General features: G+C 41.5%; 1 protein-coding gene and 1 long non-coding RNA gene across 2 annotated transcripts in view; both read right to left on the reverse strand.

Annotated features, from left to right (window-relative positions):
* Positions 1 to 1,119: 1,119 nt before the first annotated feature.
* Positions 1,120 to 27,706, reverse strand: part of UBE2G1 (ubiquitin conjugating enzyme E2 G1) — a 101,623-nt gene continuing 75,036 nt past the window's right edge. The window contains exons 4-6 of the mRNA XM_015118270.3: positions 21,493 to 21,671; positions 14,774 to 14,897; positions 1,120 to 4,395 (exon numbers count right to left, since the gene is read on the reverse strand). Of these exons, the coding sequence (XP_014973756.1) occupies positions 14,811 to 14,897; positions 21,493 to 21,671 (266 nt within the window). The 3' untranslated portion in view covers positions 1,120 to 4,395; positions 14,774 to 14,810. The remainder of the gene's footprint in view (positions 4,396 to 14,773; positions 14,898 to 21,492; positions 21,672 to 27,706) is intronic.
* LOC144335291 (uncharacterized) lies at positions 25,767 to 27,342 on the reverse strand. Its single transcript, XR_013406022.1, has 2 exons — positions 26,320 to 27,342; positions 25,767 to 26,038 (listed from the first exon to the last, which is right to left on the reverse strand). It is a non-coding gene; the product is annotated as an uncharacterized LOC144335291 (long non-coding RNA).

Below are 27,706 nucleotides of genomic sequence, written 5' to 3' on the forward strand. Positions count from 1 at the left end.
CTAAAGCTCAGGGAGGAGTACCAACTCAACAAGCCAAAAAGCCTAATCCTGCCTTGGCAGCCAGATTACACACATCTGAAACTGACCAGAAATACCATGCCCAGCAAATAATGTGATCTGTGAACTGAATCCTGAGGGTTGTGGGCCTCCCCAAGGCAGAAAGGGTTGAATTTGATAAGGTTGTTATTAGCCCTATCCCATGAGGGGGAGAGGGAGATCCACATCTTTCCTGGAAGCCTAGTGCCTCACATACACCACTGAAAACCTGTTCATTTGCATTTGAAGCAGCATGCGAATAAAACGTTTTGGCTCTATACCTTGAGTAGCTGATTATGTCTAAAACTGATGTAAGTTTGGGGAGATTGTCTAGACCCTTCCACAAGTTTATTCCAAATATATTTGTCGAGAATTTGCACTCTGGAAATAACCCCTAATCTTCCCAAAACTCCTCTCGGGGGATTTCCTTGTTTATAATTTAGCTGAATAAGAAGTCTGACTCCATGTTCATTTCTCCGAGTTTGTAAGGAAGAGGCCTTAATAGTCACTAGCGATTTATGTCAAGGACAAATAAGCTTTCAACACCTAACGCTAACTCCGTATGAACTATCTGTAAGGATTCAGGATGAAAAGCTGGATGTTGATATCTTGTGTATCTTGTAAAGAAGGTCCTCTACTCAGTCTTACCTCTTTCGTCAGGAACTTACTAAACGACCCCTGGGCAGATATTGGGGCATTTTCTCATCTGTTTAGAGGACAGAGGTGGTGACTGAGATGTGACAGTTCACATTTGAGTCTGGGTTCCTCACCTTCCAGCTTATCTTTATGGCAGAGCCAGTTGAGGCCAAAGGCAAAATCCCCAATAATGTTCTCATATGTGCTGAAGGTTCTAAATCACAGTGCACACAGACTCTGAGTTAAAATGGTGCGTGGCCACGTCCTGGAGATCTAAAGAGCATCATCATCAGCTTGGAAGGTAAGCTAACGTCTCCGGTTCCTTCTTTAAAGTCTGTGAAATACGAGGTTTCCCTGTGGTCCCTTTGGCATCATGTGCTGTTTATACAGAAAGAGTCCCACAACTTGCTTTTGAGACCTGCATCCTAAAACCAAAACAGCTCATGATACAGCCTCTAAGTCGTCATTTATTGATTTATAGAGCACCCATCACATGAACGAGGTGCTTTACAATACAGTCAACATCACAACAGAACTCACATCGTTAAATACAATCAACAAATTACAGAACTAAAAAAACTGAAACGAAGCAACATTATGTCAAATTTCAAAGATGCTGAGAAGTGGCAGTACAAAAAAAGGTAATTCCACCAACTGGAGACCAGAGGGGCAAAGATACACAGGCACCACAGCCCAGAGCGGGCAAATTTGTAGAGGGTGAGCGAGCACATCAAATCAAATTTCCCAACCAAGAATGAAGGCCGTTAAAGATACTGACACCCACGTGATCACAGTACTAGTGGAATAACCTCACACACGTTACCTTAGAATAACAAGAAGTCAACCTCATATGGATTTTAAACTCAAGAGGCCAGAAAGCCACTGAGATCGTCTATCCCATACGAGCACAGACTGAAATCTACATGCCTCTACGAGAACTTGGAATAAATTTAGGAAACAGCCAACAGTTCTACAATCCATAAGATCTAAGGAGATGTTGTTGATGGTTGGCACAAGTTCAGGGGTAAAATATCGTTTTCCTAAAGCAGAGAAGAATCACCTCACATCGATGGTGAGGCACTGGTGGAACAAAAGCCACCTGGTTCAGTGTCACCTGAGTGTGGGTTTCATATCAAATGTAGAGGCATTTAAATTTACATTATCAGATGAACACTGAGAAAGGCACAGATGACATCTCTGACAGAGGAAGGGAAGTCGTAACATCTATGTAGGCCTGTTTCAGTGTGTAACAGAGTCAGGGCACTAGGTGGAAAAGCATGTGAAGAGAGACGCACTCATTCCTGGCTCTTACTTCCACTCCCATAGAGCTAGCCCTAACAAAAAAAAAAAAAACACATGGTTTTATCAAAGTAACTGCATTAAAGTGGCACTTAAAGTTCAAAAATAGTTGTCCCTGAGTTACTAGGTCATTTGCTGCTTGCTGAAGAGTCAGATCCCAAGTTTCACCTCAGTAGATTGCTAGCAGAATTACAGCAATAGGAGAGCAAAATTCTAACTCCATTTTGCCACAAGCAACCACCATGTGAACAATTTCTGATTTAAGAGTAAAAAGGGAGGGATCCCATCTCTTAAAAAAATTTTTTTTTAATTAGCCAGGCATGGTGGCATACACCTACAGTCCTAGCTACTCAGGAGGCTGAGGCAGGAGGATCACTTGAGCCCAGGAGGTCAAAGCTGCAGTTAGCTATGATCGTTGCCACTGCACTCCAGCCTGGGTGACAGAGAGACCCAGTTTCTTAAAAAAAAAAAAAAAAAAGGGAAAAAGGATTGCATTCCAAGTCCCTTGAGGGTGTACAGTGCTGACATTTTGGGGCAACTATTTTTACAGAGTCTTTGGAAAAAAACCAACTCACAAAGTTCTTGAAGAACACTGGTTTCCAATGAATCAATTTCCAGTCACAACACATTTACGGGTTTTTATAAGGTTTGTGGGTTTGTATAATGTTTACGGGTTTTTATAATGCTTCAGAGTAGAGAACAGACAGGGGTTTAGAAAAAAATCACTCTCTACTGTGACGACATCCTCAACCATTTTATTTCTGCTTAAAAAAGGACATACAACGTTTGTAGAGGTCTGGGCTCTTGGCAGCAGTTCCTTCACTCTTCTGCCAAAGCATTTCTGCAAACCCCACAGAGCAGAGATGCACGAATTCTCACTGATTCTCACAATCAAACACCATGTCCCATCTGCTACTGTTTCAAGTTCTATCCCTTATAAGCCAAAGACTACTTCCCACACACAACCTCACAATCAACATAAAGGAGCCTAGGGCCTGCCTTTAACACTGCACATGTTCATTTTACCAATTGCTTAAGTTGTTTCAGAAAATGGTATGATATGAAATATATTTAAGCTCAAACATTAATCAAATCCAAGTGTGCTATTGTTAGTGATGGGATACGTCAAATAGCAAAGTGTTTACCCCTGTAATGCTTTTAGATTCACATGAGAGTCTAGATAGAACCAAATACATATACTGCCATGGCCATGTGATTTTCAAGTATTAAAAGTTCATTTGCATAAGGAATCAACCTGAGATTTTCCTAAACCACTTCTCTGGCATTCAGTATTATAGCCTTCATTCAATACAATAAAAGCCAACAACTTGACAATTATTGAAAAAAAAATTATATTTTGGAAGAACTCACTACATAAGGTGACAGAATTCCAAAATCAAATTACATGAAAATATACATCGCAATTTCTTTGTACAATAGGTGAGAAAAATCTGCAGTATAGAAGAATAGAGGCAAAGAAATATGAAGGACTAAGGAGAAGGGTATGAGAGTAAATAGTATTTGTAATAGCAAACCCAGAAGTTAGGTAGAAAGCCTGTAGCTGTGCGTGCTTCGTTTATCCAACCTTACTACCAGGCAACTGAAGGGGGAAAAGTCAGATTTGCTATTGTTTGGGGGAAATTTTCTGTAAGTTGAATTAAGAACCATCTATTTTTAGTTCTCGGGGGGTAATGACTGGGATCAAGAGCTCACAACAGCCAATAAATGTTATTGCTATATCCAATCCAAGAGGTGGGTGCAACTAGAATAGAAAAAGGACAAAGCACCTAGTGATGACTCCTTCGAAGTCATCATTAAAAATCAAGTAATTGCTCATTAAGTATTTCAGTATTGGAACTAAATCATTTGAGAACATTCTGGCAGATAAGAGATAAAAGCAAAGGGGAGTGTGTCAAAACAAAGAAGATACAAAAGTTTAGTAAGTGAAAAGAGTTTAATGAAGCCTCAATGGTTTAAGGGAAATTAAATGGAAACTTTTAATCCTAATTGCTTTTCATCTGACATGCTTAAAGGAATCCTTTTAAACTGATAAGAAACAATGAATAGGAAAGAAAACCTGCTAAAATCTTTTAGAATTTACACGATTCTTATTCTACTACAAGAAAGCATTATTTGGTACAAGGTGTATTTGTGGATGTACATGAACAGTATATATATTATCCGGATCATGTTGTGCTATGTACAGGTCTTTACAATTCTTCCTGAAGGTTAAAACAGTTCATTAGAATTCCAAATACGTAATCATCTGTAAGTTGGCACTTGTTAGGCTCTTGTCAGCATTGATAACTGGCATGTTTTATTGCAGCCCAGTTCCAGCCAGTGTTTGCCAACTTGTACAACAGAAGTCCAGCAATAGGTGGGTAGAGTGCAGGAAAAACAGTGCCATGTTTCTCAATTGGAGACCTACAACAACAAAAACAACATTATATAGTCAATTTATCAATTACAAAAGAATTAACTGTAAGTAGGTTTTCTCCGTATTAGATTTATTGGGCAACAAATCCTTCATTTCATTCTGAGCTCACTTTGTTTCTGTCTATTACAGTAGCTCACAGCCTCGTGGGTCTATTTAATTTTACATGTAAATTAATTGACATTAAGTACAATTTACAATGTAGTTCCTCAGTCATGTTAACCACATTTTACGTGCTCAACAGTCACATGTGGCTAGTGACTGGCAAGCTGAATGGCACAGCTATGTCTTTATCATCACAGAAAGTTCTAATGGACAGCGCTAATTTAGATTTTTCAATACTTCAAATGTCTTTCAACTTATATTAAATCTAGAATCCATAAGAGAAGATTTAAAAGTCAAGTGATTTAAACATTTGAGGATATTCAGAGAAACAGCTTAAGATTGCCACACTTCCCAACTTGCTAAATTCTATCCACCTCACTATAGCTCCCTTCAAACCCATTTTCTCCACAAAGCCTGCCACAAATGACCCTCCATCCCAATTACAGTTTCTGTTTTCAATCTGTTGGCCTCGTATCGTCAAATTAGACTGTAAGTCAAGAACACATATACGTAAAAAGCAGGACCATCTCATCAAGTCTTACATGCCCAGCAGCATGCTAAGTGCTTTACAAACTCATTTTCTGAATGCTCACATCACCATTATGAAGGAGTCTCCCCGTCTAAAGGTGAGGTAAGTTCACATAGCCAATAAATGGCTTTCCTGTTCAAAAAGTTAGAAAAACACTAGGTTGAAGTTTTTGATTGTTATTTATTTGAGACAGAGTCCCACTCTGTCCCTCATGCTGGAGTGTAATTGCATGAACACGGCTCACCGCAGCCTCCGCGCTCAAGTGATCTTCACACCTCAGCCTCCCAAATAGCTGGGACCACAGGTGCACACCACCATGCCCAGCTGATTTTTAAATTTTTTTGTAGAAACAGGATCTCACCACGTCACCCAGGCTGGTCTTGAACCACAGGCTCAAGCAACGCTGCCACCTTGGCCTCCCAAAGCATTGGGATTACAGCCATGTGCTACTGAACCCAGTGGTTAAAGCTTTAAAAGTCTCACTTTTCAGAGTCTTTATTATATTAATATGTGCTTTGAAAGGGGGGTGGGTGGGGGCGCCAAGGACAGCAGAAAAGGAAACACCTATTAGGATTACATCTTTAAGTCAAGTGTTCCAAAGAACTCAGAAACTATGAATCTATTGCCATGCACAATTTTGGCCAAAAGAATTCAAACAGAAGATGACTAAGAAATCAAGGGATATAATTTTAAATTCCTCACAGAGAAGCCAAATATACTTAAGAGTTATGGCAAATTTTAACTCACACCAGACATGTTCAAAATTCAGCATGCCTTCTGAAGCCCAACATGAATTTATCAATCTTTTTTTTTTTCTTTTGAGACAGAGTCTTGCTCTGTCACCCAGGCTGGAGTGCAGTGGCGAGATCTCAGCTCACTGCAAGCTCTGCCTCCCGGGTTCACGCCATTCTCCTGCCTCAGCCTCCCAAGTAGCTGGGACTACAGGCGCCTGCCACTGTGCACCACCATGCCTGGCTAATATTTTGTATTTTTAGTAGAGATGGGGTTTCATCCTGTTAGCCAGGATGGTCTCGATCTCCTGACCTCGTGATCTGCCCACCTCAGCCTCCCAAAGTGCTGGAATTAGAGGCATGAGCCACCGCGCCCGGCCAAATTTATCAATTTTACAATCACTCAAATGCAACCATAGCAAAAGCTCTGTTGTGGGGAGAAAGAAAGCTGTTTAGACGACCTCCCTGCAAGATCCTGAGAGGTAGAACGACTGCTAAATGTCTTTCCAAAATACATGTACCAATCAATGTAAACGGCCCTTAGCAAAGCATGAAATGTACCAAATAACAAATATATTACCTTCACCAGATACACATATGCACATACATATTTTTATTAGAAAATCAAAAGACATACACTGAAACTCAAGAGATGGCCAGACACAGAGGCTCCTGCCTGTAGTCTCAGCGCTTTGGGAGGCCAAGGTGGGAAGACTGTTAGACACCAGGAGTTCAAGACCAGCCTGGGCAACAGGAGACCCTTGTCTCTACAATAAATAATATAATTAGCCAGCCACGGTGGCACATGCCTGTAGTCCCAGCTACTCGAGAGGCTGAGGTGGGAGGATAACTTGGAGCTCAGAGTTAAAGGCTGCAGTGAGACATGAGTGTACCACTGCACTGAAGCCTGCGTGACAGTGAGAGTGAGACCTTGTCTCAAAAAAGGAGCAGAACAGGGCATGGGAGGACGCCACTGCACTCCAGCCTAGGCAACAGAGCAAGACTCCCATCTTAAAAAACACAAAATCAGGTGACCTAGCCTTTTAATAGCATAGTTCCAGTTTTAGATAGCATTACCCTTTTCAGCAGGGGAAAAGGAAAATCCATCCCTCTTCCCTTTTAACAAAACTTATACTAAATTCTAAAGAGACAAGGCCTCAGTACCGAAAAGGCAGGTTTTGTCATTCTTTTCTCCAGAAAGGTAAACATGAAAACTGAATTACCAGCACAGCACTGCAAATAAATGGTGCTGACTTGAAACAGTCATTTACATTTCAAGCATATCCACTTCATAGAATTTATGTTTCAATATTAATTGAAATTATATCAATTGCACTGGTCATTTGCCTCAAATTTTCTCATAATTATGCCTGCTTTTTAACCTAAAAATCTGGAGATGGTTTACCACCAAAGAACTTGAGTGTCTTATTCCATTTATTAATATTTCTAAAACTAGAGTCAAGTCTTTAATTTTCCATATGGCTACAAAACCTAATCTTCTAAAAAGATCTAAAAAGATATATAAAACAGACCAATGTGCTCCCAAATAGAAGCCACTTTTTGATGTTAATGACAAAAATAAAAGTAATTCTTCAATCACAGGCAAGTATTTCAATGATCTTAAGTGTTTCAATGATCTTGTAAGTGAAAACAGCCAATACCAATGAAATTTTCCCCATTACCCTTCACAAAAAATGCTTCCAAAAGTTCCAAATCACCCTACACAGTCACCCAGTGTACTCTTGACCCATCACCAATCCACTGACTTCTTCCCCCATACTGGGGCCGTGCTGCTCCTCTTCTTCTACCATGAGATTGGTGAGCAGCTCTAACACCAACTTCCTTTCCGAGCTCTCTGTGAGAACTCACTCTCCTAACTCTCCTGCGTGTTACCAAGCCAGTCTCTGTCTCTTCCTCCTGTCCCCTAAATGTGCAGTCTCCAAGCTGTTGTCCTTGACCCTGGTAAGTACTGCTCTTTCTACACCAAACAGATCTTCATCTCTACTCTGGAGACTTGCAATGTCACCAGCAGCCCTACTTCTAACACTCAAAATTGAGTCATGGTCTGCTTCTAATCCCACTGAAGCCTTTTTTTGTTTTTTTGGAGACAGAGTCGCCCTCTGTCACCCGGGCTGGAGTGCAGTGGTGCAATCTCCGCCTCCCAGGTTGAAGTGATTCTCCTGCCTCAGCCTCCCGAGTAGCTGGGATTACAGTCGCGCACCACCATCACGGCTAATTTTTTTTTTTTCTATTTTTAGTAGAAAGCGGTTTTGCCATGTTGGTCTCAAACTCCCACCCACCCACCTCGGCCTCCAGAAGTGCTGGGATTACAGGCATGAGCCACTGCCCCTGGCCTCCACTGAAGTTTTTAATGTGGTTTAAAACCTTACTTTATTTTATGCTTGGTCTACCTGGCTAGACAAACAGCTCTTTACAAGCCAGTATAATGTATCTGTCGTATTCTACGTGTTCCCTCCTTCCCCAAGAGGACAGTGCCTTTGCAAATGTGTGAGAAATTACTATGGACTCATGCCCCACATCTGCGACGAGGTAAGGCGGGCAGCCTTCTACCTTACCGTGCTGAGTTACACGATGCATAGCCTTCTACCTTGCCGTGCGGAGTTACCCGACGTATAGCCTTCTACCTTACTGTGCGGAGTTACATGATGCATAGCACTTACGCTGGGGCAGTTCCCCAGGACATGGATTCTGAAGCAGAGATTTGAGGTTTGTCAGGAGGTGCTCTCAAAAACAAGAGTGAGGGATGCAAGCTTAGACAAAGGGAGAAGATAAACTAATTCAAGGTAGTTGAAACAAAGGCCTCAGTCAATACTATGTTAGAATGACCTTCCCGAGAATTCCCAAACAAGACAAAAGAGCCAGTTGACCAGGCCTCTGTACCAACCCAACTCCACCCACCTAATCCACTAGTCACGGACTGCAGGTAAGCACCAGGGATTCCAGAAGCTTGGGAATGACTGCTTCCCTCAAGGCAGTCTGCCGACACCGGGCTCACCCTCTCTCACCTGCTCCCTCTGATGAAGCCAACTGCCATGTTGTGAACTGACTCACGGAGAGGCCTGCAGGAGACAGAACTGAGGGAGAACTTCAGCCAACAGGCAGTGAGGAGGAACTCAGTCGTGCTTGGAAGCAGATGCACCCCAGTTGAGTCAACACCTTGACCACAGCCTTGTGAGGGACCTGGAGTCAACCAAGTCACACCCAGATCCCATGGCCATGGAAATCATGAGATAATAAATGTTGTTTCAAGCCACTACGTTTTAGTAATTTGTTAGGTAGCAATAAAGAACGAATACAGTCCCTCTAGCCTTAATGCCGAGCAGAGCCCTCCTTTCCAGTGGTATGCAGTAGCCATGGTGCTGATCCGTGCCAAGGGGAGGATCTGTTTCCTTCTCCTCTCTATTCTTCCTCCCCCGCAGCTGAATTAGAACATAAGGTATAAGAAACTGATAATCTCTATATAGGGCGAGGTGTAAACACTAACAAAATGTGAGATAAAGCCTGGGCCAAGCAGCATCCACAGTAATCGGTGCATTTTGAGAAAATATGTGTGGCTCATGGACTTGAATGTAGATAAATATGTATTTTCAAATAATCTTAAATTGATTTCATTTTCAGTTCAGCCCAGACAGACTATACATTTTTCAAGTGTTTATAGTGAGTTTTCGTTCACATCTATGTCCCATCACATGACTGAAAACACAAAAAATACTCAGAAAGTGCTTGGTGACAAAGCCGTGAGAAAAGCCAGCCTCCGATAAGAGACAGGTAAGGCTGCTGACTATTCAGTCTACAAAGCCGGACTTGGGGAAACAGGTATCTTTATACTTTTTTTTTTTTTTTGAGACGGAGTCTCACTCTCTTGGCTCACTGCCTCTGCCTCCTGCAACCTCTGCCTCCGGGATTCAAGTGATTCTCCTGCCTCAGCCTCCCAAGTAGCTGGAATTACAGGCACCCGCCACCACGCCTGGCTAATTTTTGTATTTTTAGTAGAGACGGGGTTTCACCATGTTGGCCAGGCTGGTCTTGAACTCCTGACCTCAAGTGATCCACCCATCTCGGCCTCCCAAAGTGCTGGGATTACATGCATGCGCCACCGTGCCCGGCCTAAGGAAACAGGTTTCCATGGTATAAAGCCTAAATACAAAAAAATCGTGTAATGACAATGACATTTAAAACTTAGGTGCACATCTCAATAAAAAGAAGACAAACTCATTTATTTAAGCATTTGATATAGCAGGGTTGCCCAATCCTTTGGCTTCCCTGAACCACACTGGAAGACAAATTGTCTGGGGCCACACAAAATACACTGACACTAACCATAGCTGATGAACTTAAAAAGGAAAAAAGAAAAAGAAATCTTAATGTTTTAAGAAATTTTACGAATTTATGCTGGGCTGCATTCAAAGCTGTCCTGGGATACATGTGGCCCACAGGCTGCAGGCTGGACAAGCTAGCATACTATACTCTGAGTATAACCCATTGTTAGAACACACAAGTGAAGTCACAGATTTTGGTGTGATGTATATTTAATCCAATTTTTAAATGATTACACTTTTAGTTCAACTAACGATTGGTTTAGGTACTTACTGAGGCATTTACTTCCCTAGCAGATTTTTAAAAGATAGTGAAAATAGGAACAATTTTTAGACTGCATGGTATATCTCGTAGTAAAGGGGAGCACTTCTGGTTATAAGAAGAAGATCTAAAAGCACATCTAAATTTTTTCTAGAAACCAGAGACATTAAACATGAAAACAGGATAAATGGTGGATAGACTTTAGCTTTACTTCTGACTTAAACCTTCGCATCTGATACATTTAATCACAAAAATAACAAATTAAAATTAAGATAAACAAGCCAACCGTTGAAAAAGACAAATGCCCATGGCCAGGCACTGTGGCTCACACCTGTAATCCCAGCACTTTGGGAGGCCAAGGTAGGTGGATCACCTGAAGTCAGGAGTTCAAGACACCAACATGGTGAAACCCCGTCTCTACTAAAAAACACAAAATAAGCCAGGAGTGGTTGTGAATGTTCAACCTCTACCTCATACCATACACAAAAATCAATTTCAGTGGATTCAACCCAAATATGAAAGGCAAAAGAGATTTTTGGTGGTTAAAAAAAGAGCAGGCTTTCTAGCTAAGAAACGAAAAGTAAAATCCATAAAGGAAAAAGACTAGTAAGTTCACCTGCATTAAAATTAAGACCCTCAGGCCGGGTGCGGTGGTTCATGCCTGTAATCCCAGCACTTTGGGAGGCTGAGGCACGAGAATTGCTTGAACCCAGGAGGCAGAGGTTGTAGTGAGCTGAGACTGAACCACTGCGCTCCAGCCTGAGCAACAGAGTGAAACTCTGCCAAAAAAAAAAAAAAAAAAAAAAAAAAAAATATATATATATATATATATATATATATATATATATATATATATATATGAACCTCAGTTTGTCCAAAGGATACCATAAAGAAAATAGAAGAGGCCGGGCGCGGTGGCTCAAGCCTGTAATCCCAGCACTTTGGGAGGCCGAGACGGGTGGATCACGAGGTCAGGAGATCGAGACCATCCTGGCTAACATGGTGAAACCCCGTCTCTACTAAAAAATACAAAAAACTAGCCAGGCGAGGTGGCGGGCGCCTGTAGTCCCAGCTACTCGGGAGGCTGAGGCAGGAGAATGGCGTGAACCTGGGAGGCGGAGCTTGCAGTGAGCTGAGATGCGGCCACTGTACTCCAGCCTGGGCGACAGAGCGAGACTCCGTCTCAAAAAAAAAAAAAAAAAAAAAAAAAAAAGAAAGAAAATAGAAGAACAAGTATACAAATCAACAAACCGAAAAAGTAGTCTAAAAACCTGAACATGCATTTCGCAGAGAAAACCTCAATGGTCAAACACATGAAACGATATGCAGTTTCATTGGTAACTAGGGCAATGCATACTAAGTCCACAATATCCAGATTGAGAGGGTTCAAGCAATTCTCTTGCTTCAGCCTCCCGAGTGGCTGGGACTATAGGAGTGCACCACTACGCCTTGGTAATTTTTATTTTTTTTTGGTAGAGACGGGATTTCCACCACATGGACCAGGCTGGTTTTGAACTCCTGACGTCAAGTAATCTGCCCATTGAGATGAGATCCCAAAATGCTGGGATTACAGGCATGAGCTACCATGCCAAGTCAGATTGATAATCTTTCAGATTTCTGATAATCTCAAATGTTATTGAGTATGTGAAGCAAAGGGAATCTTTCTTTTTTTTTCTTTTTCTTTTGGGACAGGTCACCCAGGCTGGAAGGGAGTGGTGCAATCTCAGCTCACTGCAACCTCTACCTCCTGGGTTCAAGCGATTCACTAGCCTTAGCCTCCCGAGTAGCTGGCATTACAGGTCCAAGCCACCATGCCCAGCTAATTTTTGTATTTTTTAGTAGAGACGGGAATTCGCCATGTTGGCCAGGCTGATCTCGAACCCCTGACCTCAGGTGATCTGTCCATCTCCCAGAGTGCTTGGTTACAGGCGTGAGCCACCATGCCCGGCCGGGAATCTTTTTTTCCTTTTTTTGGAACGGAGTTTTGCTCTCGTTGCCCAGGCTGGAATGCAGTGGCACGCTTTCGGCTCACTGCAACCTCTGCCTCACGGGTTCAAGCAATTCTCCTGCCTCAGCCTCCCACCGCACCTGGCTAATTTTTTATATTTTTATAAGAGGCAGGGTTTCACCATATTGGCCAGGTTGGTCTTGAACTCCTGACCTTGTGATCCATCTGCTTCAGCCTCCCAAAGTGCTGGGATTACAGGCAGGAGCCACTGCACCCGGCCGCAAAGGGAACATTTATCCTTGCCAATGGGACTATGTAAAGAAGGAACACTTTAGAAAATAATTTGGCATTATCTAGTCAAAATGACATACGTGTACCCTTGATTTAACAATTCCACCTCTAAGTATATACCCTAGAGAAACTCTTACAGTACATGCAAATCAGGAAACAAGGAGAGCCACCCTCTATCACAGAAAAAGAAAAACACCCCTACACCAATTCAGAAAATAACTGCAATGACAGTAAGGAGTAGAGCAGTAATTTACCAAATGAAACAGCACACTTGTGAAATACACCTATTTGCAACAACACAGATCAACCTGAAGAATGTTGAGCAATAAAAGTAACAGAAGAATACATTCGTTATCATTCCACATATAAACAGTTCAAAATTATGAAATATATTGTTTAAAAATGCAAATTTGGTAAAATTATGAAGAAAAGCAATAGTAAACCCAGAATTAGGAATATGAGAAAGAGACAGAAGAAAGCAGTGGCGTGTAGGGGACAGAAGATAATGGTAATGTTCGTTTTCTTAAAATAGGTAGATTCAAGATGTACCATGAAGTGTGATTTTTTTGGACACTGTATTTCAGTTTCTCCCTTAACCCTCACAAATCAATAGGTCTTTTATTGCATAATTTAAATGTCACAAATAGGTCTTATGAATCATCTGGCATCTTGTTTCTGTAGCTGGACAACTCTTAGACCTTATTCACAAACCTGCAGAACTATTCCTTTTTCAGAGACACAGATACTAAATAAATATTTTCCGCTATGTTTTTAACTGTTGCAGCTTGCTGAATCAAAGCAGCTGAATTTGAAGCAAGCTCAATGTTGTATCCTTTGGTGCTCTAAGCCTTCAGAAAACTTCTATAGTAACAAACTATAGAAACGACCCCTGAAAGGATAGTCTTCACTTCAGTTTCTATCATTTCAATATTTAATTTTTTAAAAGAAGAGACCAAATAACCCACATGTGGGCAATTAATCTATATTATTTTCTCTTCTAAGGTAGATGGGTGCCTTCCATCTTTGACTCCTTTCTAGACCTAACATAAACTGTAGACAGATGTTATACAATGAAAGGCAAGTTTTTACTACTGGCCCTATCTGTAAAGAACAAGGAGACAGAAGACCAACTTTTTTTTGTTTGTTTTTTGCTTTTTTTTTGAGATAGAGTCTTGCTCTGTTGTCCAGGCTGGAGTGCTATGGCGCGATGTTGACTTACTGCAACCTCCGGCTCCTGGGTTCAAGTGATTCTCCTCCCTCAGCCTCCTGAGTAGCTGAAATTACAGGTGCACGCCACCACGGCCCAGCTAATTTTTGTATTTTTAGTAGAGGCAGGGTTTCACCTTGTTGTCCAGGCTAGTCTCGAACTCCTGACTTCTGGTGTTCCACCCACCTCGGCTTCTCAAAGTGCTGGGATTACAGGCATGAGCCACTGTGCCCAGCCAGAAGACCAACCTTGAATAGGTAGATGGCTAATAGTCTTGCCTATACCCTACATAATACAGTATATGAAGATATAAGAGGCCAGGAGTGGTGGCTCATGCCTATAATCCCAGCACTTTGGGAGGCTGAGGTGGGCGGATCAGGAGGTCAGGAGATGGAGATCATCCTGGCTAACACTGTGAAACCCCATCTTTACTAAAAATACAAAAAATTAGCCGGGCGTGGTAGCAGGTGCTGTAGTCCCAGCTACTGGGGAGGCTGAGGCAGGAGAATGGCGTGAGCCCGGGAGGCAGAGCTTACAGAGAGCCAAGATCACGCCACTGTACTCCAGCCTGGGCAACAGAGCGAGACTCGTCTCAAAAACAAAAAAAGATGTAAGAAACATTAGTGCCCAAGTGATCAGGATGCTAGATCAAAAAGTCAAACAAAGAAACTAAACTGAAATAAGAACCTTATCATTAGAAACTTTACCATCAGTGAAAAGAAATAGGCCACCAGCATACTAACCATATGAAAGCAGAATATCTAGTCAAAAACAGTTGATGTCTTAGGAGAAAAGCAAGCAGATTATACAGTAGTTTTAAGAACGAGACTACTGGATAATACCATTAAAAAATGAAGTCAATGAAAAAATGTAATTCAAATACCCAAATCATACAATTTCCAAAAACTAATATGATACTTACAAAAAAACAAAAGTATGATATTTAAAATAAACTTACCCTGAAATAAGTGAAGTTACTAGCTGCTAAATAAATGTCACTCAAAAGCAGTCTCTTGGCTTTTTCTTACACAGCGGGCAACTTTTCTTTTAAATTCTCCATTTCTATCTTCCCTCCATTCTTTCTGTAGATTAAAAAAGCAGTATCAAGTGATTTCATGCAAACTCCTCTTTATAATCTCAAATATTTATTTTAATTTTGAATGTAATCCCTTGGTGATTTGTCCACTTCAAAAATATTATAAAGCTGATAAGGTAGAAAGCAGTTAGACATACTTTTGCAAGACACTACCAGGATATACAGGCAGAAATCTCCTATGCAAATTCCCTCTACATTAAAAATTATCTTTAAAAAAGAAAAAGATCACAAAAGAACATTTACAGTTTTGTATTACACTGAAAAAGAAAGTTAAAATACACAAATAAGACATTCAGACCAGGCGCCATGGCTCACGGCTATAATCCCAGCACATTGTGAGGCCGAGGTGGGTGAATCATGAAGTCCGGAGTTTGAGACCAGCCTGACCAATATGTTGAAAGTAAAAGTACAAAAATTAGCCAGACGTGGTGGCCCATGCCTGTAATCCCAGCTACTCAGGAGGCTGAGGCAGGAAAATCACCTGAACCGGGGAGGCAGAGGTTGCTGTGACCTGAGATGGCACCACTGCACGGCAGCCTGGACGACAGAGCAACTCTGTCTCAAAAAAAAAAAAAAAAAAAAAAGACATTCAGTTGCTAATCTGAAGGATTACCAACTCTCCCTATTGGAAACTACCAGAATATAAACATAAACATGTCTGCAACGTAAGGTAGGTAGGTGGGATGCATCATATTGAGATGATACTAAGTACCATTTCTAGTGTAGAGAAAAACACATGACAATTATCACTGTCACTGTCTGACATGCAAAAATGGAACAGAACAGTGGGGTAATGAGGGGAGGGGAAGAGAAGGGAAGGAGAGAGAGAGAGCCAGACAGAGAGGAATTGGGGGAGAGGGGAAACAAAGGGAAAAGGGTCTATTAAACAGAGGCCTAAAGAAGCTAAAATTTGGAAATGGCAAATCTGAGAAGAGCCTGAATAAAAAGTGGGGCTGAGGCCGTGCATGGTGGCTCACACCTATAATCTCAGCACTTTGGGAGGCCGAGGCAGGACCTCAGGATCACCTGAGATCAAGACTTCAACACCAGCCTGGCCACCATGATGAAACCCATCTCAACTAAAAGATACAAAAATCAGCTGGACATGGTGGCGCACGCCTGGAGTCCCAGCTACTTGGGAAGCTGAGGCGGGAGAATCGCTTGAACCTGAGAGGCAGACGTTGCAGGGAGCCAATATCGCACCACTGCACTCCAGCCTGAGCGACAGAGCAAGACTCTGTCGCTCAAAAAAAAGAGGGACTGAAAATAGAGATTAACTGAAAGTCTGTATACTCAACATTTTCCCTCACCTATATCAAAATGTTAACTTTCCCAAAATAATAATGATAATATATAAATTTTGTATAAATATACTGAAGAATACTATAATTAGAACTGCTAGGCTAGGTACTGTGGCTCATGCCTGTAATCCCAGCACTTTGGGAGGCAGAGGCAAGTGGATCACCTGAAGTTAGGAGTTCAAGACCAGCCTGGCCAACATGGTGAAACCCCCATCTCTACTAAAAATACAAAAAAATTAGCCAGGCATAGTGGCACACGCCTATAATCCCTGTTACTCAGGAGGCTGAGGTGGGAGAATCGCTTGAACTCAGGAGGCAGAGGTTGCAGTGAGCCAAGATCGCGCCACTGCATTCCAGCCTGGGCGACAGAGCGAGACTCTTGTCTCAGAAAAACCAAAAAATAAATAAAAGAACTGCTAGTGTGGGTATTGGTGCCAAAAACAATTACTCCTTCATTTTGGAATTTAAATGACACCTCTTCCTCCAACCCTTATTTTCAGTTTAGTACCTGCTTTGTCTTCCATATAGCTATATAGCCATACAGCTTTGAATGACATAAATACCATTTCTTTTTTCCCCAGACTGTCACTGTCACTTCTTTTTCTCTCTTTTTTTTTTTTTTTTGAGATAAGGTCTCACTCTGTTGCCTGGGCTGAAGTGCAGCGGTGATCATAGCTCACTGCAGGCTTGAACACCTGAGCTCATGCAATCAATCCCCCCACCTCAGCCTCTGGAGCGTCTAGGACTACATGTACACATCACCACACCCAGCTAATTTTTGTACTTTTTGTAGATTGGGTTTCACCATGTCGCCCAGGCTGATCTCGAAATCCTGGCCTCAAGTAACTCAACTGCCTCGGCATCCCAAAGTGCTGGGATTACAGGCATAAGCTACCACGCCCAGCCTCAAAATAATTTAAAAGGAAAATTTCCCAGGGCTGGTAGTCTTTAAAATTAAAGCAAATTTTAATTTGGCAAATTAAAAAGAGTTCACACAACTCTGTGAAATTTCCAAAGACCAACAATAAAGAAAAGAACCTAAAGACAATGGGGAAAAAAAAGAAAAGGAAAAAAGAACAAGTCACCTAAAAATGGAAAAGAATCAACCTAGCATCAATTTTCACATCGGCAATAATAAATGGTAAAATATAAATTCTACGTAAATTTGATTTTCTTCCTATAATATTAGAAACCAAGCATCAATCAAGTATAAGGGAAGAATAAAAGCACCTTACATCATAAATAGACTAAGGATTTCATTGCCACATACCCTAAGAGATTACTCTAGGATGAAGGAGGAAATCAACCAAGAAAAAAAAGAAGAAATGGGATCCATGAAACAAAAGATTCAATTGAGAAGAGCAGTGAAGGGGTAATCTGAGCAAGTCAGCTAAGCAGCAGGCTGAGAAAGTCAATCAAATCTGGGGCCAAAGCGGCCAGATCAGACATAAAGAGATCAAGACCATCTTGGCCAACGTGGTGAAACCCCATCTCTACTAAAAATACAAAAAATTAGCTGGGCATGGTGGCATGTGCCTGTAGTCGCAACTACTCAGGAGGCTGAGGCAGGAGGATTGCTTGAACTTGGGAGGTAAAGGTTGCAGTGAGTTGAGATTGTGCCACTGCACTCTAGCCTGGCGACAGAGGGAGACTACATATTTAAAAAAAAAAAAAAAAAAAACATGGAGCCAAAGAATAAAGGGATCCAGGAAAGAGGTGGCTAAGAAAAATGGGGGTTTCCTGGAATATGTACTGCTGATTGAGAGGTCAGAAAAACAATACTATGAAAACATGATCAAAGGTGTAATATGCAAGAAGAAAAAGCAAGTAAGAACAGTAAACTGGGCCAGGTGTGGTGGCTCACAACTATAATCCCAGCACTTTGGGAAGCTGAGGTGGGTGAACCACCTGAGGTCAGGAGTTTGAGACCAGCCTGACCAACATGGCAAAACCCTGTCTCTACCAAAAACACAAAAATTAGCCAGATGTGGTGGCACGCGCCTGTAATCCCAGCTACTAAGAAGGCTGAGGCAAGAGACTCACTTGAACCTGGGAGGTGGAGGTTGCAGTGAGCTGAGATTGTGCCACTGCACTCCAGCCTGAGTAAGAGTGAGACTCTGTCTCAAAAAAAGAATAGTAAACTGTTTATAAGTCATGGTTTTTGGTTTTAATATGAGACAACTAACTAGTTAAATCAGAAGAAAGAATCAGTGGGTTTCAAGAAAAAAAAAATGGAATAGATTTTGCACAATTTGTGGTGTTTGGACTAGAACTCAAGTTTGCATATTTCAACTTCACATTAAGGCCTATTTCAACACATAGGAAAATGTTTAACATCAAGAGAATAACTTTACTTTGGCAGTACATTTGGCTTTTTTTGCGATTCAGCTATTTTGAGGGTTAATAAACATTTTTGCATATTCATGGTCTTGGTTATTGGCTATTAATTTACTCTTCTTTAAGATAAAAGGGCCAGGGCAGGGGCCGGTGGCTCATGCCTGTAATCCCAGCACTTTGGGAAGCCGAGGCGGGCGGATCACGAGGTCAGGAGATCGAGACCATCTGGGTAACACGGTGAAACCCTGTGTCTACTAAAAATACAAAAAAATTAGCCAGTGGTAGTGGCGGGCACCTGTAGTCCCAGCTACTCGGGAGGCTGACGCAGGAGAATGATGTAAACCTGGGAAGTGGATGTTGCAGTGAGCCGAGATCGCGCCACTGCACTCCAGCCTGGGCAACAGAGTGAGACTCTGTCACCAAAAAAAAAAAAAAAAAAAAAAAAAAGGGCTGGATGTGGTGGCTCACGCCTGTAATCCCAGCACCTTGGGTGGCCGAGGTGGGCGGATCACTTGAAGTCAGGAGCTCGAGACCAGCCTGGCCAACATGGTGAAACCCCATCTCTACTAAAAACACACAAAAAAATTGCTGGGTGTGGTTCCGCACATCTGTAATACCAGCTACTTGGGAGGCCTAAGGCAGGAGAATCGCTTGAACACGGAAGGCAGAGGTTGTGGTTGCAATGAGGTGAGATCACGCCACTGCACTCCAGCCTGGGCGACAGAGCAAGACTCTGTTTCAAAAGGGCAAATACATAAGTAAAATAAAAAAGGCAACTTGTCAGCTCTGATTTTTTTTTTTTTTTTTTGAGAGAGTCTCGCACTGTCACTCTGGCTGGAGTGCAGTGGTGCAATCTCGGCTCACTGCAAGCTCCGCCTCCCAGGTTCAAGCAATTTTCCGTGCCTCAGCCTCCCAAGTAGCTGGGATTACAGACACGTGCCACCACGTCTGGCTAATTTTTTTGTATTTTTAGTAAAGACGGGGGTTTCACTATGGCTCAAACTCCTGACCTTGTGATCTGCCCGCCTCAGCCTCCCAAAGAGCTGGGATTATAGGTGTGAGCCACCGCACCCAGCCAACTCTGATCTTATTATTAAAATTGCTGATAGTTGAGCATGAACCAAATAAACATTCATCAGTTCTCTCTCAAAATGATTCCCTAGGATTTCTTTTAATGCAACTATCACCCCTTCTCCCTTATCATCTCTTACATTGTTTAGACTAATACTTGATTAAATAGAAAGATCGTTTTCTGCAGTTTTTAGTTCAATTCTATTATTAATTTCAGTCATAGCTTTCAAAGGGAGTTATCTAGTGTCTTAGTCTAGATATAAGATTCCACCCAAGTTATTATTAACCTAAGAAAAAAGGTAAATTTTATGCCCTGGCTTTGGTATATAGTACTAACAAAGGTTCTCAGAATAAGAATGAAAGGCTTTTCAAAGAAGGAGAGAAGGCTAAGGAACTAGGAACTATTCTGGATTAAAGTAAACTAATAAAACTTGAATACAAATATAACAGAGGTTCCTAGACTAGCCTCTGGATTTAAAAAGAAAAAAAGCTGCAGGATGGGGGTGTGGCAGCTATAAAGAATACGGGACAATCCAATCCAATGTGAATATAGATTGTATATAGTACCACAGCAACGACAGACTTGTACTGTGTAAGTCTGTAAGTAAGTCTGTCATATGGAAAGACAGAATTGTTCTTAGGGAACAGATCCTGAAACATTTTGGGGTGAAGGGTTATGGTATCTATAAACTACTCTCAAACTGTTTAGAAAAAAGTGTTGCAAAATTTCTACAATTGGTGAATCTAGGTGAAAGGTATGGTGGTGTTCATTTAACTAATACATTTTTTTCTACAGATGTGAAACTTTTGAAAATTGAGAACTTGGGGATAATAACATGAACTTTAGACTAGGCATTAAATTGTCTTAGGTATGACAATTGCTTTTGTTTTTAAAGTCCAGGTCTCGCTCTGTCTCCCAGGCTGGAGTGCAGTGACATGATCTCGGCTCACTGCAACCTCCGCCTCCCGGGTTGAAGCCATTCTCCTGCCTCGGCCTCCCAAATAGCTGGGACTACAGGCGCCTGCTACCACACCCAGCTCATTTTTTATATTTTTAGTAGAGACGGGGTTTCGCCATGTTAGCCAGGATGGTCTCAATACCCTGACCTTGTGATCCTCCCGCCTCAGCCTCCCAAAGTGCTGGGATTACAGGCGTGAGTCACCGTGCCCAGCCCCGATTCCTTACTTTTTATCTTTTGTGTTAACTACTGTAGGATTTTGCTCTGTGGTTACCATGAGGCTTACAAAAAAATTTCATAGCTACGACAAGCCATTTTAAGTTGATAAAAATCTGACTGCATTGAAAAACTACACTTCTGCTCTGCCCATCCCACCCCCAATTCTAAATTGGGTGTCACAGTTTCCATCCTAATAACGTACAGTATTCTTGAAAACTGCGGAGAGGAGAATTTAAGTGTTCCCACAACAAAATTAGTAAGTATGTGAGGTAATGCGTATGTGAATTAGCTCAATTAGTCACTCCACAACATATACATATTTCAAAACAACAAGTTGTATACAAGAAATATGCACTTTTGGCCAGGCATGGTGGCTCACACATGTCATTGGAACAATTTGGGAGGCCAAGGCCGGAGGACCACTTGGGTCCAGGAGTTTGAGGTTGCAGTGACCTATGATGGTGCCACTGCACTCCAGCCTAGGTGACAGAGAGAGACCCTGTCTCCAAAAAAAAAAAAATACATAAATAAATATATTTATATTTATTTTGTCAAAAATAAGAACTATGGAAAGATACATATACACACACACACACACATGCATGCACACATTCATGCATACTTACATACATACTAACTATAGTTCAAGTTTTATCACAAGGGAAAGTGAAGGGAAGACGTGTGACCGCCTTACCGCAGCATCAACATTAGCAGGTGAGTCTCCATTAGGGTCTGCCAGCATAGAAATGACACTAATCATGATGGTTTCCACTGTGTGGATAGGGAGCCAGCGTTCTTCTGGCTTTTCATAACCATACTTATCTTCCCCAGGCTCATGAAGAATAGAAATGCACACATCACCATTTTTATCAACTGCAAAATTCAAGAAGAGGCTTGTTTCATATATTGCTAATTTGGTTATACACAAAATTATCAATTACAAATGTGACCCTGATTCACACAGTGCCTTTATCAAACATGACACATACACAGAAGTTAATGTCCAAAATGGAACGTGTTGACTTTTTTAGGAAGACTATAGTATAGATTTTACCAAATACACAGGATCCATCTGACAAACCCAGTAGGAATGTAAGCTATCTTTTTATTTATGTAAAACATAAAGCTATCTAGTATATAGATGGTGCCTAACATTTACATGTCCTAAGTATAATATAATAAATGAATAAATAGCAACTATTGGATGCATTCATTTGCAGAAAGCATATTTTTCCAAATACCAGCAACTGAGTTTCTATGTAATGGCTTCCTAGTTTCCCCACTAACTTACCGACTTAAATTAGTGATAGTCAAAGGCCGAGAGATTTTCCTAAGAAATGTATTTTTACAATCATATAAAGGCAAAATTGTATTTTCTGGGAAAGGAGTATATTCAAATTCACAAAACAAACATGCCATACTGCCAATGAAAACTCATCAACATATATGACACTCATGAGGCCTCCTTTCCATGAACACATTTAATAAGAAAAACATCCTTATTTTTAGGAGACATGTATTGACCTGTTTAAGTGGTTCGGCAAAAAGTAAAATACTACTTATTGATTAAAAAAAATATCTTAATCCACTAATTCATTTATACATCATACAAATAACCCCTATTGTGAAACGAATCTTTTATGGTAACGTTTACCCACTGTAAATTTTTTTTAAAAGCACACTTTGAGGAAGAAATTTTAGAAAGGAATTTGAGTAGTGACAATATTTATGTATATTTCATTCCTAACTTATCCCATATAGTCTAACAAATTTGTGAATAAATATAATTCTAAATCTTATTTTTCATTTCACAACATCAGTATTTCTGCTGTTATGAACTCTGGGTAATCAGAATCAAAGTCTGTATATACCAATCAATATCACTGCTCTCTTAATTCAACAAATTCTTATTTTTTGGTGTTGTTGTTGCTGTTTTGGTTTTTTTCGAGACAGGGTCTCACTTTGTCACCCAGCTGGAGTGCAGTGGTATGATCACAGCTCTATCCAAGCTCAAGCGATCCTCCTGCCTCAGTCCCCGAAGTAGCTGGGACCACAGGCACATGGCATGATGCCTGGCTAACCTGGCTTTTTTTTTTTTTTGGTAGAGATGGGGTCTCACTATGTCACCCAGGCTGGTCTGAAACTCCTGGCTCTAGCAATCCTCCCACCTCAGCCTCCCAGGTAGTTGGGACCATAGGCACATGGCACCATTCCTGGCTTTTTTTTTTTTTTTTTCTTGGTAAAGATATCGTCTTACTATATTGCCCAGGCTGGTCCCACACACTTGGGACACTCCCACATTAGCCTCGCAAAGGGCTGGGATTACAGGAAAGAGCCCCTGCGCCAGCCAACAAATACTTTTTCAATGCCTACTGCATGCCAGGCACACATGTGACAGAGAAGTACAGCAGTGAATATATGACAGGAAAGGCCCACGTCTTCAATGTTTTATGTATGAGTTTTTCTATAATTAAGGTTCCTCTTCCCAATCCATCCCTATTTGCTAGTAAAATCTATTAACTAAAATAGAATCGGGGCAAGAATAACATTGAGGGCCAGGCGTGGTGTCTCAAGCCTGTAATCCCAGCACTTTGGGAGGCCAAGGAGGGTGGATTACCTGCGGTCAGGAGTTCAAGACCAGTCTGGCCAACATGGAGAAATCCCATCTCTACTAAAAATACAAAATTAGCCAGGCATTGTGGCACACGCCTGTAATCCCAGCCACTCGGGAGGCTGGGGCAGCAGAACTGCTTGAAGCCAGGAGGCGGAGGTTGCCGTGAGCCAACATCGCGCCATTGTACTCTAGCCTGGGCAATGAGTGAAACTCCATCTCAAAAAAAAAAAAAAAAAAAGACCATCGAAACTTGTAACGCTACAAAGTTCAGCATAGAGTGTTACTGTTTTACAATGTTTTCTGTACTTATTGTGTAATAAGGATTTTTTCCAAATCATTTTTCTTTAAAAACATGCTATTAAGTATGTGCACAGAATTCTAACACCACAATATAAGATCCATTTTTCTTTTTTAAAAAATCAAGCTATCGCTAATCCAGGATCTTTACATTTTTAACCTTCTCATGTCATTTTAAACATACAGTTTATTTTAGAATGAGAATATTTTTTAGGCTTAATACCTATTATCAAACTATAGTTTAAAGGATTGTATCAATGTATACTGCCATCAGCAATCTGAGATGTCCATTTCATTGCCTCATCAAGATGAACATTTTCCTTTATTGATGCTGTTTAAATTTTATACATGACATCTGGTTTAATTCACTTTTCTAAATGCTTTGGGGTGACAACTTTCCATGGATATAACCTGTATGTCTTTCCTCTTTTGTGAAATGTCTGTTCTTATCCTTTAGCCAGTTATGTACTTAATGTTTACTTTTCTCTTGCCAAAATGTTTCTCAGTTTTCCCCGTATGATTTTTGCTTGTTACTTTTTTCTTTCATTTCAGTGTTCATTAGAGATGGAACTAAGCTACCTGGGCTGGGCACAATGGCTTGGCCCACTGTAATGTACGGTTGGCCTGTAATCCCAGCACTTTGGGAGGCTGAGGTAGGCGGATCTCCTGAGGTCAGGAGTTCGAGACCAGCCTGGCCAACATGGTGAACCCATCTCCAATAACAATACAAGAATTAGCCAGGCTTGGTGGCACACACCTGTAATCCCAGCTACTCAGGAGGCTGAGACAAGTGAATCGCTTGAACCTGGGAGGCGGAGGTTGCAATGAGCCACTGCACTCCAGCCTGGGCAACAGAGTGAGACTCTGTCTCAAAAAAAAAAAAACCCCAAACCAAAACAAACAAACAAAACTAAGCTACCTGAACAATGCATACACTTCTAGCTATCTCCTTTTTCTTGAAGCCATGCATCTAAAATTCTGAAAAATTGATTTACCCTCATCTTATCTATTTACTTACTACTCGGGTATTCCTTTATTCTCCTAGAAACTGGCTTCTTCTCCTTAGCAGGATGCTACAACTGTGTCCACAAGTGGTCTGGATAACATATTTATTCTCCTGGGTACTTTTACCTACCTGAAGTCACCCCTCTGGGCCAAGACAACTAATACTATGACAACACTTTGCTGGATACATTTTCCTCCCCTGGCATCTGTGGTACTCTTGTTTTCCCCTGGTTCTTGAACCATTGTCTCAGTCCCTTTCTAGTTTTCATCTTCCTTAACCTGACCTTGGATGTTATCCTAATCCCCAACATTAACTGTACTTTCCCTAGGAAAATTAACCCACTCATTATGATGTTATCTATCATCTTGATACAGTAACTTCCAAGGCCCTTAAGCTCATTGCTGAACCCTAGACTAGTTTTACCTAATTATCTAACTGGATGTAGCAAGTATACCACAAGAAAAACTGAATATATGTAAGGTCATATAAAACTATTTCCCTATAATAATTTTATAACATCTCTATAGTTCACCTACTATACAATTTACCTATTTGAAGAACACAATTTAATGGTTTCTGTCTAGTATGTCTACAGAGTTGTACAATCAATACCACAATCAATTTTAGACTATTTTCAACCTACAATGAAACCCAGTACCAATTAGCAACCATTCCTCAATCCCTTCACTTCCCCTCCAGGAGTAAGGAACCACTAACCTACTTTCGGTCCCTATGGATTTGCCTATTATTGACATTTCATATAAAGAGAATCGTAACCTATGTCACCTTATACGACTGACTTTGTTCACTTAGTATAATGTTTCCAAGGTTCATCTATGTTGTAACATGTATCACTACTTCATTTCTTTCTTTTCTTTTTTTTTTTTTTTTTTTTGAGACGGAGTCTCGCTCTGTCACCCAGGCTGGAGTGCAGTGGCCGGATCTCAGCTCACTGCAAGCTCCGCCTCCCAGGTTCACGCCATTCTCCTGCCTCAGCCTCCCGAGTAGCTGGGACTACAGGCGTCCGCCACCTCGCCCGGCTAGTTTTTTGTATTTTTTTTTTTTTTTTTTTTTTTGAGACGGAGTCTTGCTCAGTCACCCAGGCTGCAGTGCGGTGGCGCGATCTCGGCTCACTGCAAGCTCCGCCTCCCGGGTTCTCGCCATTCTCCTGCCTCAGCCTCCCGAGTAGCTGGGACTATAGGCGCCCGCCACTACGCCCGGCTAGTTTTTTGTATTTTTAGTAGAGACGGGGTTTCACCGTCTTAGACAGGATGGTCTCGATCTCCCGACCTCGTGATCCGCCCGTCTCGGCCTCCCAAAGTGCTGGGATTACAGGCGTGAGCCACCGCGCCCGGCCAGTTTTTTGTATTTTTTTAGTAGAGACGGGGTTTCACCGTGTTAGCCAGGATAGTCTCGATCTCCTGACCTCGTGATCCACCCGTCTCGGCCTCCCAAAGTGCTGGGATTACAGGCCATTTCTTTCTTTTCTTAAGAGAACAGTATCAGGTAATTCATTTCTTTTTATTGCCAAATAATATTCCATTACATGGATCCACATTTTGTTTTTCTATTTATCAACTGATAGACATTTGGGCTGTTCCTACTTTTTGGCTGTTATGAATAATAAACGCTGCTATGAACACTCATATTCAAGTTTTTTCTGAACATGTGTGTTCAGTTTTCTTGGTTAGATTCCTAGGACTGGAACTGCAGGTCATATGGTAACTATGCTTAACCTTTTGAGGAATTGCCAGAGTCTTTTCCAAACATCCGCACCATTTACCTTCTTGCCAGTAGTACACTGGAGTTCTAATTTCTCTACTTCCTCATTGACACTTGTTATTATCTTTTTGATTATAGGAATCCTAGTAGGTAAAAAGTGCTATTTCATTATGGTTTTCACTCTATAATTATTTTTGCAAATGGCCAGTCAGTCCTAAATTCTTACTTCTCCATTACCATCCACCTCTGGCAGTCAAGTCAAAGAAACTAAACTGCCCTTCCTGCGACACTATTCTTAGTGCAAGCTTTTATTGTTTTGTACTCAAATGATTGCTAAAATGCTCTACCTCCCTGCTATCTCTGACTTCCCCTTCCAATCCTCTATGAGTGTCATCTTTCAAGAAGGAAAATACAAGAGGAACCTATTACATAGCTTTTTTATTTTTTGTCATTTTCTCTTTTTGTCATGACAACCTACTATTATGCACAGCTTTAAAAGTCATTAATTAAACAAGGCCTTACAGCCTCAAGAATGAAGTTCAAGCCAAGCATCATCTTCGTTCAAAATTCCATCTAAGACCGGGCACGGTGGCTCATGTCTATAATCCCAGCACTTTGGGAGGCTGAGGCAGGCGGATCACTTGAGGTCAGGAGTTTGAGACCAGCCTGTCCAATATGGTGAAACCCTGTCTCTACTAAAACTACAAAAATTAGCCAGGCATGGTGGTGGACGCTTGTAATCCCAGCTACTCAGGAGGCTGAGGCAGGAGAATCACTTGAACCCAGGAGATGGAGGTTGCAGTGAGTCAAGATCGAACCACTGCACTCCAGCCTGGGTGACAGAGTAAGACTTCGTCTCAAAAAAAAAAAGAAACAAAAAAAAAAAAAGAAAAGAAAAAAATAGCCGGGCGTGGTGGCTCACGCCTGTAATCCCAGCACTTTGGGAGGCCGAGGTGGGCGGATCACAAGGTCAGGAGATCGAGACCATGGTGAAACCCCGTCTCTACTAAAAATAGAAAAAAATTAGCCGGGCGCAGGGGCGGGCGCCTGTAGTCCCAGCTACTCGGGAGGCTGAGGCAGGAGAATGGCGTGAACCTGGGAGGCGGAGCTTGCAGTGAGCCGAGATTGCGCCACTGCACTCCAGCCTGGGCGACAGAGCGAGACTCCGTCTCAAAAAAAAAAAAAAAAAAGAAAAAAAGAAAAAGTCTCTTCAATCTTAAAACAAAACATAACACCATTTTATCAGTTGTCCTCTTAAACTACCTAGGT

The sequence above is a fragment of the Macaca mulatta genome, chromosome 16, assembly GCF_049350105.2.
Source record: "Macaca mulatta isolate MMU2019108-1 chromosome 16, T2T-MMU8v2.0, whole genome shotgun sequence".
Taxonomy (NCBI): Eukaryota; Metazoa; Chordata; class Mammalia; order Primates; family Cercopithecidae; genus Macaca; species Macaca mulatta.